The sequence below is a fragment of the Sceloporus undulatus genome, chromosome 4, assembly GCF_019175285.1.
Source record: "Sceloporus undulatus isolate JIND9_A2432 ecotype Alabama chromosome 4, SceUnd_v1.1, whole genome shotgun sequence".
Taxonomy (NCBI): domain Eukaryota; kingdom Metazoa; phylum Chordata; class Lepidosauria; order Squamata; family Phrynosomatidae; genus Sceloporus; species Sceloporus undulatus.
In genome coordinates, this window is record NC_056525.1 from 208,456,658 (window position 1) to 208,475,096 (window position 18,439).

Genomic DNA, 18,439 nt, shown 5'->3' on the forward strand with positions numbered 1-18,439 from the left:
CTTTGGTCAGGCCCCACCTGGAATATTGTGACCAGTTTTAGGCACCACAATTCAGAAAGGACATTGAGAAACTGGAGCGTGTCCAGAGGAGGGCAACTAAAATGGTGAAGGGTCTGGAAACCATGTCCTATGAGGAATGATTTAAGGAGCTGGGGATGTTTAGCCTGGAGAAGAGACGATTAAGAGATGATATGATAGCCCTGTTTAAATACTTGAAGGGATGTCATATTGAGGAGGGAGCAAGCTTGTTTTCTGCTGCTCCAGAGAACAGGACCTGGAACAATGGATGCAAGCTCCAGGAAAAGAGATTCCACCTCAACATTAGGAAGAACTTCCTGACAGTAAGGGCTGTTCAACAGTGGAACACACTCATCCCTCGGAGTTGAGTGAAGTCTCCTTCTTGGAGGTATTTAAACAGCCTGAATGGCCATCTGTTGGGAAAGTCTCAATTGGCAGAGGATTGGGCTGGATGGCCCTTGCTTTATGATTCTAAAACCAATTAATAACAACCGAATCATAGAATAATAGAGTTGGAAGAGACCGGAAGGACTATCCAGCCCAACCCCATTCTGCAATGTAGGAACTCCCAATCAAAGCACCCCCGACAGATGGCCATCCAGCCTCCTCTAAGGAAGGAGACTCCACTACACTCCGAGGGAATGTGTTCCACTGTTGAACAGCCCTTACTGTCCCTCCTATTGTTGAGCTGGAATCTCTTTTCCTGGAGCTTGCGTCCGTTGTTCCAACAGGACAAGACATTATCTGAAGTCGCTTCCTCACAAATTAACAGTTCCCAAAAGGCCTGTCAAAATCTAATACAATCGTCATCTGCTGTTGGAGTGGCACATGTAAAGTCTTTAAGCCAGTGTTCCCAAACTGTGCCCATTTAAGAGATTTTGGACTTCAGCTCCCAGAATCCCAAAGTATTGAGCAACATGGCTAAGGCTTCTGGGAGCTGAAGTCCAAAATTCTCTTAAAGGGCACAGTTTGGGGACCACTCCTTTAAATTTAACACAACAGCCCCGATTAATGACGGAGTTATGAAACCCAGAATATCCACGCAAAGGCTGTTTTTATGTGAAGCAACACTGCACCCGGAACTAAAGGATCCACGGCCCTCGGGAGCCACTCGGACTCCTTACTGGGAGGACAGGGCGTGTTATCGCGAGACGTTTTGAAATTTTGATTGATCGCGAGAAGATGGAGCTGGTTTGAATCCCGCCCGGCGCCCATCCGAGAGTGGCGTCAGTTCGTTCCCGGGTTTTCCGAAGTGCAGCTTTTATATAATCCCCCCCTCATCAACCGTTCCTTCCGTTGTCAATTGGGGCCCATATCCAGGCGGGTCTCCTGGGTGTCCTCCTCGGAAGAAAGCCTGCGTCCAGAGTAAGGAAGAAGGGGAGCCAGCCACACTTACTCCCAGGTAAGGAGGAGGATCACAGAATCATAGAGTTGGAAGGAAGAGACCGCAAGGGCCATCCAGTCCAACTCCATTCTGCCATGCAGGAACTCTCAATCAAAGCATCCCTGGCAGAGAGTCAGCAGCCCTGGCCATCCCCCTCTCAGTGGACTTTGAGGGGAAATGTTGAGCCTTCTCTGTTTTTATATATACAGTATATATATTACATAACATATTTAAAAACATGCAAAGGTTAAAAAGTTTTTTTAAAAACCCAATACCCCCCTTTTTTAATGTAAAAAACATCTTTCTGGCTCAGTTCCATATTGAAATACGTTAAAATATTAAAATTATAATAGACATATAAAATTACATATTGTATTATATATTATTTTATATCGCATATTATATCATTATATAATACTGTATATATTATATATTATAATGTATGTATTGTATATTATTACATAATATATATTAAAATGCATTCCACTTTTAAAATTATTATAGATCTATATTATAATATATATTATATAGTATTGTATATTATATATATATATATACACACATTAAAATATTAAAATTATAATAGAAATATATTGTTACACATATATTATTGTATATTGTGTATATATATATATATATATATATAATATTATAATGTATGTTTTGTATATTATTATTGTATAAAATACATTAAAATATTAAAATTATAATAGAAATATATTGTTATATATTATATTATATATTATTGTGTATATTATATTATATTATATAATAACATACATAGTGTATATTATTATAATATATATTTATATTTAATATCTTGGATTGGCCTTTTTAGTCATCAACACGCTTGTAGAAAGCGCGGGATGAATCCTTCCTGAATCTTCGTTCGCGAAGAAAAGCCAGAGAGATATTTATATCATATTATATTATATTATAGAATTCAAAGATATAGCTGTGTCAGTCTTTAGAATCAGAAATATAGAGAGATCTTGTAGCACCTTTGAGACTAAGGTCCAAAACACACTGCAGAAATAATAGTCAAGTTTGAGACCGCTTTAACTGCCTTGGCTTAGTGCTAGGGAATCCTGGGAATTGTACTTTATCGTGGCACCAGAGCTCTCTGACAGAGAAGGCTCAATATCTCACCAAACTACAGCTCCCAGGGTTCCCTAGCATTAGAGTAAGGAGGAGGAGGAGCCAGTCGGACCTACTCCCAGGTAAGGAGGAGGAGAGCCAGCAACCCAGTCCATCTTCCTCAGCACCTTTGTAGCACCTTTCAAACTAAGGTCCAAAACACACTGCAGAAATAATCCAGTTTGAGACAGATTTAAGTGCCCTGACTCAGTGCTAGGGAATCCTGGGAATTGTACTTTATCGTGGCACCAGAGCTCTCTGACAGAGAAGGCTCAATGTCTCACAAAACTACAGTTCCCAAAATTCTTTAGCATCCAGCCAGGGCAGTTAAAATGGTTTCAAACTGGATTACTTCTGCAGTGTGTTTTGGCCATAACTGAAAGACAGAGGTTGGCAGTATGAGCTTTCATAGGCTTAAGTCTACTTCCTCAGATGCATATGGGATAGGCCACTGGTCCTCAAACTGTGCCCTTTAAGGAATTTTGGACACCAGCTCCCAGAATCCCGGACTATTGGCCAAGATGGCTGAGGCTTCTGGGAGCTGAAATCCAAAATCTCTTAAAGGGCACAATTTGGGGGCCGCTGAGATAGAGAATGATATGCATCTGAGGAAGTAGACTTAAGTCTACGAAAGCTCATGCTGCCAACTTCTTTCTTTCAGTTAGTCTCAAAGGTGCTACAAGATCTCTATTTTTATTAAAATATATTATACATATTATATATAAATACACACATACAGAGATTAGTTGTGTTGACAACTTCAGCAGGCATCATGGACCACAAAGAAGCTAGGCGAAAACATAAAGGAGGGAAAATCCTGGGATTCTTTTTCTAAACTTGCAAAAAACAGGCATAGTAATAAATTGTTCAAATAGGGGGAAATGCATTTTGCTCCTGTCTATTGCTTGTTATCACTGCTTGTTCTACAAAATCCTACATAGTCAACCCATTAAATTAAATGGCAGTCTTGATTCTGTGTTCATTTTGTTTTTGTTTTGTTTTTTTGCAGAAATATATGTAAAACTTTCTGTTGATTACTCTGTACTTTTGATTATGATAGATACTTTGGAAGTTTACTGGCAAACATCTGTAACTATCAGGCGGACAGCTGAAGACCATGGATTGTGGAATTCAGTTTGTTGAAACACTAAAGAGGATAGGATATCCCAAGGCACCTTTTCTTAATGGAGAAGACTTTGACTGGTTATTTGAGACTTTGGAAGATAAGTCATTTCTGGAATGGTTTTGTACAAGTCTTAATGAGCACCAAGTAATTTCTGAAGAAGAGTTGCAATCATTTAATATTCTTCTTAAGTCATCAAAGCCAGTATTGGAAGAAGAGGCTCTAGATGAAGTTCTTAAGACATGTAAATCTATGGAATTAAGCACCAATAATTATGATGATGATGAAGATGAAGAAAAGCTTAAAACATTGCAAGATGAATTTCATGCTCTTCAAAAGATGAAACAGCTAAAGACTAACCGCCTTAACAAACTTCAAATGGTAGCTTCAACCAGTAGCCTGATGTCTCTGAAGCTTAAAGAGAGGAGTGAAGAAATACTTAAAAATGTGAAAGAGGGGCAAGGGGGTTTCATTGCTTTAAATACAAAGATAAATAATGAGTTGCAGTCTCTTACTGAAGGCGTTGAGAAGCTAACATCTTTCCTTATGGTTGCACCTCAACAACAACATCTAGGTACTCATTCTGTATTGCTAGCTCAACATGACTTAGATAAATACTTGCATCAGGAAGAAGAGAGCACCACATCTCTTACTCTCTATACAAAAAAGCAGTTTTTTCATGGCATGTCTGAATTGGTTGAAAGTTCTAATGAAGAAAATTTCCAGCTTCTAGATATGAGGAATTCTTTCACTTGTGAAGAAAGCAGTGATGTTTTTGAAAAAAGACTAGAGTTGACCAGGCTGCAGATGGCATATATTTGTGCTCAGCACCAATTGATTCAACAGAAGTCTAAGAGTCTAAGCATAAAATCAGGTCTTCAATGGGCAAAGGAAAATATTTCTTCTTTAAAGAAGGTAAGTTTTATTATTAATATTGTTGCGTCACATGAAGGCTTAGTGCCATTTTGCAACTCAAACTAACTGTTAGATATGAATTTAAATTATTTTCTCTACTCTCATTGAGTTGACAATTCTAGATAAAATGCTCTTTTACCTTCCATGCACACAATCTCCATCCAAAAGCCAGTTACTGTGCCATACAGTCCTCTTAAATTTAAGCACGCTTGGGGCAAGGAAGGGACAGGTGCAATATAAGCTCAATGATGAGACAGATCTTTTCACCTAAGGGCCATTGCTCCTAAGGAACATCTTGTTAAATGAATAGTGATAGTGGTACCTTTGCTTCATTCACCTTGCTACTCTATTTAATATTCCCTTCAGTCTGCCAAAGGCAATTTAACCTGTGCCTTGAAAGCTGTCTTATCTTTTCCAGAGGTCAGAGAGAGTTCTATTTTTGGTGGTATCTGTGTTTGTCTTTTTTATTTTTGATCTCCTCACATCACTTTGGAGAGGTATATTAACCATCTCAGTGGCATAGCCAGGCATGCCCTTGATCTTTCAGCCCTCTAATCTATTTACTTGGAGGCAAAGGAAATATTGAGTCACACAGGAGCAGCTTAATGCCGCTTCCTTTCCTGCTCTTAGTCTCTTTCCTTCTCTCACTTTATGATTATCTTATTACAATGTCAATTTATAATATATGATGATTTAACTGCTTTATTAGCAGATGGCCATCGGTTGGGTATGCTTTGATTGAGAGTTCCTGCATGGCAGGGGCTTGGACTGGATGGCCCTTGTGGTCTCTTTCAACTCTATGATTCTATCATATTGTTTGTGCTTCTTAAATAATTCTGTGGTACTGGTTCTTTTTATTTTGATTTGCTATACTGTGTCTTGGTGACTTCTGTGGAAAAGAATGATAAAAATGTAAAAAATCATAATCTGAAATTGAGTCTTATCCAGCATATAAGACTGGCACAAATTACTTTGCTCGTGGTATAATAAAAAGAAATGATGAGCTGGCAGAGATAACCAAAGATAAGGAGAAGCCAAACAACCCCAATCCTAGAGCCTCAGAGTAGGAAACCTTTTTTCATCAAGGACCAAATTCTCTTAGATCCGTTGTTTTTTCACCTGCTAAGAGCAGATCTGCTACATGTTTTGCCTACGTAGAAATTTCTCTCTTGAGATTATCAATACCCTTGTAATGTTATATTCTGTACCAATATGGGAAATAAGAACTTCTTACTGATAATGGGCATGGATTGACTATAAGTGTATGGTTGACAGAACCTTTTTATTTGTTCTGCAGAGTACTGGAAAAGAAGAATTTGAAGCTAGAATTTCTAGCTTGAACAATGACATTTCAAAATTAAAAAAACATTTGGCTCACATAAACAGTGAAACCCTACCTTTGCTGATAAAGAAGGATGCAGAGTTATTGAATATGCCAGTGGTGAGAGGTGACTTTGATCTGCAGATTGCTCGACAGGAATACTACATATCAAAACAAGATCAGATTTGTCACCAGCTCATTAAACAGAAGGCATCATTTGAATTTCTTCAGCTGGCTTATGAAATTGAGTTAAGAAAACTTAGGGATTACAGCCGTCTGCTAGAAAATATGGTTCAAGATCTGAAACAGAGCAGTGACACTTTGGCACATACACTAGAAACAATGTCTGACCCATCTATTTCCCATCATAAAATAGTAAGAAGCACTGTTGATTTGAAGGATCATGCAACACAAAGGTAAGCATTGTACTATACCTGGGACTCATTTGGTGCACTCTACTGACTTCATGGTTTGTTATGCAAAGGTAAGCATTTTACTATACCTGGGAACCATTTGGTGCACTCTACTGACTTCATGGTTTGTTATGCAAGTATAAAATCTTAAGAAGGTCACCATAAATCAAAGTCAACAGTTAACAACAACAGATTGTTTCTACTCCCATCTCAGGTGACAGGAAAGACCAGGCTGCCACTGTTTTTCATTTACTTCCATTACCAAAAGATTCAGAGTTAAATGTTTCCATAAATTCCATAAAGATTAATGGTGCTTCCTTTCAGATAATTGTTCTAAGATAATAGAGCACTGGGTTTGTGCTGGTTTTTCCAGTTCTGCATAGCTAGTATCTTACACTGTTTAAAGGTTAAGTGTGTTGTCCACACAATAAATGATTAACAGCTTGATCAATATGTTAGGCCAGAATGTTTGCATTCAAGCTGGTGGCCAGTTTAAGTTGTGCTGACTGAGCATGTAGAGAATTAGAATGTAGATGCCCATTGAAATCAGTATATTTAGACTCATTTAAATTATGAGAATCAGCTTGGTAATTCTGTTAAAACTGAAACTGTTTTAGTTGACTTGGTTTGAGGGATTGGACAATATAATTTTCCTTGATTTTCTCCTTGAGTAAAACCTATTTGGAGGATTTATTTGCATTGTGTGATCTTTTTTGTTCACAAATGCCAGCTTTCCTATCAGGCACAGGAAAGTACAGTATCTATTTCAGGAAGTCAGTGCCTTGAACAACCAATTGTGCCCTCCTATCCCAGGGAAGAAGATACCTCCTGATTCAGAGGGCTGCCTCTGCTCTGCAGTTGGGGTATAAGCTTTACTAATTATTAGCTGCCTGATTCTGATGGGTCCTTCCCCAGAGGCCAACATTTGTATTGTATTTTCATACTCCTTTTGGAAGATTCATTGTATTTCAGTCAGTCTTATTCCTACCATGCACTCATGTTTTGAAGGTTATATCGGCTTCTTGAAGGGAAGAATCTAAAACAGTTGTTCAGAACACACGAAGGCCTTGAAAAGATGTCTGAAGAATTACATCTAGATACAGTGTCAATACTTGATCGGTTAACAGTCATTAATAAGGATCAAATACTACTTCTGTCAAAGATTGATGCCGATGTAATTGCCCTTCGCGATGCTATGTACCAAAGTGGGGAAAGCATCTGCCTGAGTAATCAGGTGAGTATGTTAGGATCAACAGTGACAACAGTTGTAGAGTGCATGCAATAATAGCTTTTTATTTTTCATTATATTGAGCACAAGGCCTCGGTCCTGTTAATGCTACATGTAAAAAGCCCTGTTGAACGCTATCAGTCTACTGTGTGGACTTACACTGAAATGTGTTGCACGACAGCTATTCTTATACTCATATACCTTTTTTAAATTTTGTGTTTGTTAGCTCCATGCCATCTTGACTGTCTAGCAGGTCTTCATCCAAAAGTGAGTGCTGCTGGATTTCTGAATTTTGAGCCTGGCTAGAACACCTAGTCCAAGACTCATTTTTCCTGCTTGCTCTTCTTCAGTGTCAGCAGCCAACAACATGCTTGTTCCCAGTAGTACAAGTGTTCCTTGACTGTGAGAAGAGCTGGACAGCTGGTTTCCCTGGCCTATAGTTCCTGACTCTTTTTCCTCCCAGTGTGCTGTTTCCCTTCTTTAATTCCAAATTGTACAACCAGCAGAAGGATGAAGTGCTCCTGTGGTTTGTGCAAGACCTTGCAACTAGCACACTACATAGAGCTTCCCCATCCTCCCTTCACTTTTCCCAGGTGCTCCAGCACATGCCTGCTAGCCCTCATGATAAACATCTTTGAAAGCAGTGGCTGCTTTCAAAGACAGAAGCAGCACTGAGTGTCATGCACTGCTTGTGTGTTGAGCAGGGCATAATTGGTTACCACAAATCTCTCAGTTACTCAGAGACTCATTTTATGGCCACCATAAAAAAATAGCTTGGCTTCTGAGCCAGGCCAAAGTCTATAGATCTGTGTACTAGAATATTTACTTAGGCTTCCTGACAATTTAAAGTTTTAAAGAAGTAAATTTTTTAAAAAATGTGCAACTGAGGAAAGTTGCAAATATGTGAGGTGACATGGTGTTGATTTGCTAGAATCATATTATCTCCCTTACCTGAAATGCTTGAGACCAGAAGTCTTTTGGATTTTGGAATATTTGCATATACATAATGAGATGTTTTGGAGATGGGACCCAAGTCTAAACACAGAATTGATTTATGTTTCATATATGTCTTATACACATAGCCTTAAGGTAGTTATATATATATTAATAATTTTGTGCATGAAACAAAGTTTGTGTACATCGAACCATCAGCAAGCAAAGGTGTCACTGTCTCAGCCACCCATGAAAAAAGCTTAGGATTTTGGAATATTTCAGATTTATAGATAAAGGATATACAACCTGTAATATAATACTAAACTAATTTTAACTGAGACTTTTCCTCTTCTAGGAACTGGCTGAGCAATTTCAGCGGTTGGAATTCCAGCTGAATAAATTAAATCAGCTTATTATGGATCTTCTTGCTGACATAAAGGCTAAGAAGAAGGTGTTGGAGAATAATAAGATGCAACAGGTGGAAAGAAAACTGTGTGTGTACTTTTTCAAAGATGAAGAATGCTTGAAGAATGTTGTTGAAAGACTGGAGCAACAAGTTAAGACACAGCCTGTGTCTTCAAGATAGAAGTTTAAGCTGATATGATTTTATAAAAATGATTTGAATTCTTTGCTGAACGTTGAAATGTGACAAATGCAAGAATAGCCAGATGTGTTATTTCTGTAGCAGCAAGTAATCACATGGGATGAGTGAAGAACCACAATACTGTACTTATTTTAAAAGTTAGGTATCCTGCACATTTTTAGGAAGGAATAAACAGGAAAAACATGTTTGTAACAAGTCTACATAGACTTGTTACATGGTGTTCTGTGTTCATTGTACAGTTTTATAGGAGGTATTTTGCCACATTTGATTTTACTCTAGAGGAAGAACAACTCAAAATTGTTCCATTGCCTTTCCCCCTACCTCCAGCACCTCAGAGATAACAGTTGCATCATTAAAGCTTTATGTTATTACAAAATAGACCACACGGGTGATTTTTAGTATACTGTACCTGGTTAGGCCTAATGCTGGTACAGATGTCAGTCAGACGTCATCTGCTTTGTATTTAACTCTGCTGACATCCTGTACTATACTTTTAAACCGCCTTCCCTACTTGATGCTTGTGAGATGAATTAGCATGCCCATCACCCCTGGAGCATAGCAGATTAGGGAAGGTTGTTTCACAAGCTGTCTGCTGCTGTAGAAAAATATAGCACATGATGGCTGCGATCCTGTATTTAGTTAGGAATTCTTTCTGAATTTGACTTGATTCTAAATATGTGTGTGTAGGAGTGCATTGTGCTTATGTATGATGCTGAACAGTAGTCATTTCTCTTAGATATAATAGAATGAGAGAGTAGGGCCAAAGTCCTAAGCATACTTACCTGCATAGTGCTGGATAAAACTGCCAAGTTTAAACATGTTTTACATTCAAAACTGTAAATATTGTTTCTAACAAAGTGATTGTAATATTTATGCAAATACATTTTTTAACATTTCTGTGGGCCAAGTGTTTGTTTTATTTTTATTTATTTTATTTATTTATTTATTTCTATACCGCTTTTCCTGAGAGATCAAAGCGGTTTCCAAATTCAAAGGGAATATACATTTTAAACATGTTACAATATAATATACAGTCGAGAATACTGTGTCTTCAGCCTGTTCTCCCCCTCACAGGCCCAAGGATGACAGTTACGGAGGGAGGGCACTGTCTCTTCAGGCCAGCCTGTTCTCCCCCTCACAGGCCCACATGTTTGCTTTACAGGAACATGAAAATGTGTTGAATTTCATAGAATCATAGAATAATAGAGTTGGAAGAGACCGCATGGGCCATCCAGTCCAACCCTTTCATTTTATTTATATTGCTTCTTCCAGCACAGGACCGAAGTTCCTACATGAGTAAGTGGTTCTATGGACCTCTGGACCTTATCCTACTTGAATTCCCACTTGGCCATCAAAACCCACTGGGTGATCATGGGCACATCATACTCTCTCAGCTTGAAGGGGAAGGCAATGACAAAACTCTGAATAAATCGTGTGAAGGCAAAACTATAAGTTCGCCATACATCAGAGTTGATTTGCAGGCATATAAACCCCACTTTATAATCACAGTTATTTTAAGTCAGAGACTTGAGAAAACTCACAATAAATTTCATAGCTGAGCAGTGAATTTACCTTGAGTCCCCCCACTTGGCCTCCATTATCTGTTGCAAGGGTGCATCTAGTCTAATTTATATCCCAACTTTCTCCCATCATGGGATTCAAAGCAGTATACCATGTTTTCTAAAAACCTATACAGACCAAACTGTTAGTGCAAGATTAAAACAAATCTAAAATGATTTTAAAACAAGAAACTGACCCTTCACATATTGTGTGCACACACATTTTCAAATTTCTTGTTGACTCATGGCGACCCCATGAATTTCATAGGGTTTTCTTAGGCTGAGATAGTTTTGCCAGTTCCTTTGAAATACAGCCTATAGTACCTGGCATTCATTTGTCTCCCATGCAAATACTAAGCAGGGATAACCCTGCTTGGCTTTCAAGATCATATGGGCTGATACCTTTAGCTAGTATAGCCAGTAGTTAAAGTTGACATCTAGAACTGAGACAAACCTGCAAATAATGGAACCTGGTGTTTAAATGCCATTCTGCTCCAACATAAACTTAAAGCTATGCACATCATGTATGGTAACTGTCATACTCATGGTAATTGTCTATTCCCACCAGTGTGTTCCAATAACACTCTTGTCCAGTCTGCTTATGAAGTGCAGAAGAGCTAGTGTCCTGCTATGAAATCCCCACTCTGGTGGTTGCCATATGTATCAGTGCCTATGCTATGATAACTAGGCAACTGAGCTTTCAACACAGTTCTGCAGACAGCAAACCCAATAATTTTTCTTGGCTGGGCAAGCATAAGCTTAATTTGAGAAATAATCCTCTTTTGAATGTCAGAACTGAGCATGTAAGTTATAAGACAGTAATGAACATGTGCAAAATAATAATAATATGCTTTATTTTTATACCGCTTTTCCGAGGTGATCAAAGCGGTTCACAAAATCGTTTAACTTACACATCATAAAAACAACCTTACAGATAACAATAAACATTGAACAACATGCAATAAAGACAAGCATGATGGTAGTCAGGAGGAGGGCTTGTCTTCTTTGCAGGCAGAGGCCTGTTGTTGCTGGCCTGCTTCTCTCCCCCTCAAGATGGCGGTCGGGAGGAGGGCTCGTCTCCTTAGCAGGCAGAGGCCTGTTGTTGCTGGCCTGCTTCTCTCCCCCTCAAGATGGCGGTCGGGAGGAGGGCTCGTCTCCTTAGGCAGGCAGATGCCTGTTGTGCTGGCTCTGCTTCTCTCCCCTCAAGATGGCCGGGTCGGGAGGAGGGCTCGTCTCCTTAGCAGGCAGAGGCCTGTTGTTGCTGGCCTGCTTCTGCATTTCATTGCTACAAAGTTGGGGAATGTGTGGTCTGTTGGGTACCTGTTGCTCCCAAGCCCATTCTGTGTCTACAAAAAAGGCCCCTGGAACCAGGAAAAGGATGGCTATGTACACCACTGCCTTAAGAGAAAAGGAGGGATATAAATGTACCAACGAAGAGCCAGCATGGTTTGAGTATTGGACTATGATTATGAAGACCCACTGGGTGGCCTGGAGCAAAGCACACTCATCCTCAGAGGAGGGCAATGGCAACATCCCCCCTCTGAAAAAATTGCCCTCCTCTATGATAGGTTTGACTTAGGGTTACCATAAGTAAAAAATGACTTGGATGTACACAACAACTACCACAAAACTGTCTCGTGTTTACAGGGTGCAGACTTCCGACTATAGAATTTTGGGTGGCAGGCATTGTAAAGTCACCTGGGTGCAATATTACCAAGGACCCAGGGAAGATCCAGCTCAGGTTGACCAGGTGTCCTCCTTTTCCAGGACATGTCCTCCATTTCAACCTCCTGTCCAGAATAAATTCCAAAATGCCCAACATTTTGAGCTTGACGAAGAAGCAGAATGGCGTAGTGGTTTTTGAGTGTTGGGCTGCTGAGACCAGGGTTCAGTTCCCAGCTCAGCCGTGAAACCCACTGCGTGGCCATGGACGAGTCACACTCTCTCAGCTTCAGGGGAAGACAACGGCCAGTCTCCTCTGATGAAATCTTGCTAAGAAAACCCCATGATGGGGTTGCATTAGGGTTGCCATAGGTCAGAAATGACTTATAGGCACACAACAACAACTACAACAAGAAACATGAGGCAGCTGGTGTGGTGCACTGGTTTACTGTGGAGATCCTGGCTCCTCTATGGAAACCCACTGGTGACCATTGGCAGGTCACACTCTCTCAGCCTCAGAGCAGGCCCTCTGAAGAAACCTGCCAAGAACCACCCCCCTTGATAGGGTCGCCATAAGTCACAAAAGGCTTCAAGGTAGACAAGGCAACAACAACAAAGGAGCGTGGGTTTCTATTTCTGAAGCTGAGAGAGTGTGCCCTCTCCATGGAGGAGCCAGGATTCGAACCCTGGTCTCTGGAGTAAGCCACTACACCGTGGGGGCAACATTTAAAGCCCTCCTCCTCCTTGTCGTCGTCGTCGTCTTCCCCGGAAGGGGCTGAGGAGGAGGAGGAGGAGGAAAGGCGCCTCCGGTTCAACTAGCCCAGTCTGCTCCGTCCTCTTCTCCGAAGATGGCGGCGCTGCTCCTGGTCGAGGCGGCCTCCCTTGCGCCCGGCTTCAGGCCTTGGCTGAGGGGCGCCGCCGCCGGCGGAGCTCGGCCCCTCTTTTTGAGGCCCCCCTGGAGGCCGCAACTGCCGCCGCCTCCAGTTGCCGGGCGCCCAGCTTCTGGGTGGCTCCCCAGAAGGGCGGGGAACTCGAAGGCGCGGCTCCGGATGGAGGTTAGGCCCTGAGTCGGACGCCCGGCCCCAGGCTGCTAGAGCCCTTCCTTGTTGCTGCTGTGGGACTTCAAGTCGTTTCCAATTTATGGCGACCTTATCGAGGCGTTTCTGAGGCAGGGGGACCAGACGCCCCCCAGGACCTCGCCTTCATTTCAGATTCCCAAATGTCCTCCATTTTGCACGATCAGGGTGACCAGAGGTCCTCCTTTTCCAGGACCTGGCCAACATTTCAGCCTTCGGTCCAAGAAGGATTGCCAAATGTCCTCCATTTTGAGCAGACCAGGGTGACTACAGGTCCTCCTTTTCCAGGACCTGACCTCCTTTTCAGCCTTTTCTCCAGGAGGGTTTCCTCCATTTTGAGCATGATCAGGGAGACCAGAGGCCCTCCTTTTTCTATCATGTCCTCCATTTCAGCCTTCCGTCTAAGAAGGATTCCCAAAGTCCTGACCAAGGTGACCAGAGCTTCTCCTTTTTCCAGGACCTGTCCTCCATTTCTGCCTTCTGTCCAAGAGAGATCCCAAAATGTCCTCTATTTTGAGCATGATTTGCGTGACCAGACGCCCTCCTTCCCCCCTCCCCCAGGACCTGGCCTTCATTTCAGCCTTCTGTCCAGGAGGAATTCCCAAACGTCCTCCATTCTGAGCATGACCAGGGTCCTCCTTTTAGAGGGCCTGTCCTCCATTTCAATATTTTGTCCAGGAGGAATCCCAAAATGTCCCCCATTTTGAGCATGAGCAATAAGCCTGGATTGTTATTTATATGAGTGCTTTTAATTTTTATTGGACTCACACCCTACATTTTTCTTTAATGTCCTACATTTTGTGGCACCTTGCCCTCCTTTGTGGTGAGGACAGGGTGGCCAGATGTCCTCCCCCCATCCCCCAAGGCCTTTCCTACATTTCAAATTCCTTGAATTCCAAAATGTCCTCCATTTTGAGCACAACTAAGAAGCATGCATGAATTTACACTTCTGTGGTGTTTTATTTAGTCATGCCCTCCATTTTTCTGGAATGGCCTACGTTTTGTGGTGCCTTGTCCTCCTTGAATGACCAGGTCCCTGCAGGACCTGTCCTACATTTCAGTATCTGCCCAAGAGGAATTCCAAAAATGTCCTTCATTTTGAGCATGACTTAGAAGCATGAATTTATTTCTATGATTTTTTTTTAAAGCTTTTATTTAGTCATCTCCTACATTTTTCTGGAATGGCCTACATTTTGTGGTGCCTTGGCCTCCTTTGCAATGAGGACATCTGGTCACCCTGTTCCTGGGGCTGAGAGTATGTGACTTGCTGAAGGCCACCCAATGGGTTTCCAAGGCTGAACCAGGATTCGAACCCTGGTCTTCCAGAGTTGTAGTCCAGCACTCAAAACACTACATAGATCCACTGAAAAGCAAATCACAGCACAGGTTAATACCATTCATTCAGTGGGTCTGAGTTCTGATAGCGGTAGGATAATTCAGGCCAGTATTTACCTCCACTCAGGAGAAATGCTAGTGGAACTCTGGAACTCCCTTCCACAGGAGGCTAGACTTCTGCCTGCTTTTTTTTCCCTTTCATTGGAAGGCAAAGACATTTTTATTCAAGCAGGCTTTTAATATACATTATAATAGTGTCAGGGAAGCTTTTAAACAGAGTGTGTGCTCTAGTTATGTGAAGTCGAAGGCTTTCATGGCCGGCATCCATAGTTTTTTTTTGTGGGTTTTTCAGGCTATGTGGCTATGTTTTAGCAGAGTTTCTTCCTGACGTTTCACCAGCATCTGTGGCTGGCAATCTTCAGAGAATGCTTGTCTGGAAAGGATTTGGGTATGTGTGTATGTATATGTGTGTGTGTGTGTGTGTGTGTGTATATATACACACACACACACACACACACTGTGTGGCCTGGGAACATATTATGTAGCATGAAAAACATGTTCTTCTTTGTGATGCTCTGTGGCCTTCCTAGGTCACACAGTATATATACACCCAACTGCTTTCCAGGCAAGCATTCTTTGAAGATGCCAGCCACAGATGCTGGCGAAACATCAGGAAGAAACTCTGCTAGAACATGGCCACATAGCCTGAAAAACCCACAAAAAACTATGCTCTAGTTATGTTTTGAACGATGCATGTTTTATGTCAAACTGTTTTATACTGTATTTTACACTGTAGATTATTTTAATTGTTTTAAAATTTTATTGTAATTGTTTTCTTTTTAAACAATATTGACTGTGAGCCACTTTGGGTCTTTTTTCTGGGAGAAAGGTGGCATAGAAATAAATAAGCAAGCAAGTCTGATCTGGTGAACACAAAGTGTTTGCCTTTGAGATAACCTCTCTTTCATGCTCAGTGTGATAAGCTCTAGATGAGTGTACACCCCTCTCTCTGCATGTGCTCAGGGGAACACTTTTTAAAAAATTGTTGCCAAAACACCTGTACAGAATTGCAGGCAAATCCTAAAGCAGACTCCTGGTTATAAATCAAAGGTGCAAAGCAGGACCACCACCAGCTGAAAAGCTCTTTCTTCTCAGATGTGCTGTTTTCCCAACAGGAGAACAAAGGTGAACAGAGAAGTCGTATTAGCCAAGCCAGTGAAACATTTTAGATGCGTTCTCTCCATTCTCTCCTTAATAAATCTAATCGGTTCCTACCCTTTTTGACTCGCAGAGCCCTTATTTCTATGGCAGAGCCCCTAAGAAGCCTACCCTATGTCTCACAAGTTAATGGTATTTAGGAGTATATATAAGAATATATACTTATTTTTCAATTTCATTCAATATTTCTTTCTTTCATTTTCCTGGAGTGGCTGCAGAGCACCTGGGAAGTGCAGATGGAGCCCAAAGGCATCCTTGGAGCACAAATTGCAAACCCCCAATACATTCAAGAGAATTGAATTGACCTTCAAGAGATCACAGTTAGGGCTTACATTCTTCAGCAGTGTAGAAACATGAAACCATTGTTCATTGTCATTTTAAAGTTGGTTGAGCACTGGCATTCATTGAGTCTGCATATCCAAAATGCTTGGCGCCAGAAGCGTTTTGGGTTTTGGATTTTTTTTAGTATTTTGGAATATTTGCATATACGAAATGAGATATCTTGGAGATGGGGCTCAAGTCTAAACATGAAATTCATATGCATCATATACACATAGCCTGAAGGTAATTTTACCCATAATATTTGTAATAATTTTGTGCATGAAATAAAGTTTGGGTATACTGAACCATCAGAAAACAAAGGTTTCACTGTCTCAGCCACCAATGTAGACAATTTTGGATTTTGGGGTATTTTAGATTTTGGTATTTCAGATAAGGGAGACTCAGCCAGTACAGATTTCTAAGTGGTAAGTGATACCTTTGAAAGAGAAGGAGCATAGTGGTCATTTGATGCTGCAAGAGGCATTCTGTACACATTGGTGAAGATCCTGTTCTTTACTGCTAGTTCTGGATTGTTGATGTTAATTTCTAGTGAATGCTGGTTCAAATGGTTATAGATCCACATGACTCCATGATGTGAATCATGAGCTAGACTTGGTTAGTGGTGAACTACAATATCTTGGTAGATTTCTTTGGTTCAAAGTATATTCAAACCTCACACCCTGTTGGATTGCACACTTTTATTTTGCAAAATGTAGGGGTATACAGACTTATCCTATATTTATAAAAGCCACGAGTTTTCTCACAAAGTCCGTTGTGTTACTTAAAAGTGTAGTCTTGTCCTGTGATTCAGTTAAGATCTCCAAAAAGCATGTGTATATAGGGTATGTATGTGTGTGGAAGTAATAAGCAATTATTAGAAGAAATGTTGTTACTTATTTCCTGTGTGCTTTTCTTCTCTTTAAGGTTATGTGTCGCCACATGGAGGCACTTCGCTGCTTCAGCACATCATCTCACCATGAAAATTCTGAATACGGAAGATTAATTTATTGTGGAAATTTAGCAAAAGCTGTGTTAGGTAGGTATAGTAAGGTCAGACATATTATTCTGTTTTGATGTTCAACATTTCTATTGTTTAAATGCTTAAATTCATTATTTTTAACATGGAGTGGGATTCCCCAGACATAAGAGATATTTGTGTGAAGGACATTCTGGTTATATTACTATTTTGCTTGTATGGCTTAATCCAGCAATATAATTATGTTGTTAAAAACAGCCACAAGTGTTTTGCACTGCTTTATCTAATCTGGTGAAGAACACACTAACAGAGGTTCCCAAACTCTAGTCTTCCAGATGTTTTGGATTTCAACTCCCAGAATTCCTGACTGGGTGGGGCTTCTGGGAATTGAAGTCTAAAATACCTGGAGGACCAAAGTTTGGGAATCACTGGGCAGAGGGAGAGAAATGCTGCTACGTGGATTAAGGGAAAAGAAATAGAGTCTGGAAATTTTTGAAATTTGTTATGATTCACTACAATGTTTCTTTAAAAAAAACCCACCGCTCATTGCATTGCATTTTGCATTGTCTTTAAAGATTGATTAAAAATAGCATACCGTTTGAAAATAAGTGCCCCTGAAAAGTAACTAGAAAGCATTAGTTGTTACAGTCCCCTAAGTAGTATTGTTTCCATTTGTTTTGCTTTTGAAATGTAACTTCAATACATATACCCTTTCCCTCTCCCTCTTTAGTTATCATCATTGTTTTCAGGGTCTGAGAGAGACATATAGAATGGATGGAGCACTTTATGTTAAAAATTATACAAGAAAGTCACATATGTAAATGAATTTCTGGCATTTTTTAATTTTCCAAAACGTTCAGATGCTATTCCAGTATTTTGAAAAGCTGTTGCCTGTGAAGGTCATTGGACAAAAGCAGCTTTCTCTGTAAATGTGAAGTGAATGAGCCACAACCAGTAATCAGTTCCCTGTAATCTGTATCCATATTGATCTTTGATAAGATAACAGGCTTCAATGTTAGACATGCATGCCTAGGAATAAGTTCTGTTGAACCATTTAGGACTTCTAAGTAAAGCATGCATAACATCAGCATTAGTGTGTTACTTTAATAAGCTTTAGGGGTAGAAAATTGCTTTAAAAAACAACCTGATCTAAAGCTGCCTCTGCACTGCAGGAAGAATCCAAGTTGACACCACTTTAATTGCTGTGGCTCATTGC

At 40.5% G+C, this 18,439-nt stretch overlaps 2 protein-coding genes across 3 annotated transcripts; both read left to right on the top strand.

Annotated features, from left to right (window-relative positions):
- The first annotated feature begins 1,199 nt into the window (after window positions 1-1,199).
- Window positions 1,200-9,978, top strand: HAUS3 (HAUS augmin like complex subunit 3). 2 transcript variants are annotated; one of them, XM_042465829.1, is made up of 5 exons: window positions 1,200-1,420; window positions 3,549-4,577; window positions 5,875-6,314; window positions 7,320-7,545; window positions 8,828-9,978. In XM_042465829.1, the coding sequence occupies exons 2-5, from the start codon at window positions 3,657-3,659 to the stop codon at window positions 9,056-9,058; spliced, it is 1,818 nt and encodes a 605-aa protein (XP_042321763.1). In that variant the 5' UTR covers window positions 1,200-1,420; window positions 3,549-3,656; the 3' UTR covers window positions 9,059-9,978. The 2 variants fall into 2 exon arrangements, with proteins under 2 accessions (XP_042321763.1, XP_042321762.1); XM_042465828.1 differs by having other exon boundaries at window positions 3,600-4,577.
- Window positions 9,979-13,014: 3,036 nt separating this feature from the next.
- Window positions 13,015-17,336, top strand: LOC121930157 (transmembrane protein 70, mitochondrial-like). Its single transcript, XM_042466416.1, has 2 exons — window positions 13,015-13,352; window positions 17,172-17,336. Exons 1-2 carry the CDS (start codon window positions 13,146-13,148, stop codon window positions 17,319-17,321), a joined length of 357 nt encoding a protein of 118 aa, XP_042322350.1. The 5' UTR covers window positions 13,015-13,145; the 3' UTR covers window positions 17,322-17,336.
- The last annotated feature ends 1,103 nt before the right edge of the window (window positions 17,337-18,439 follow it).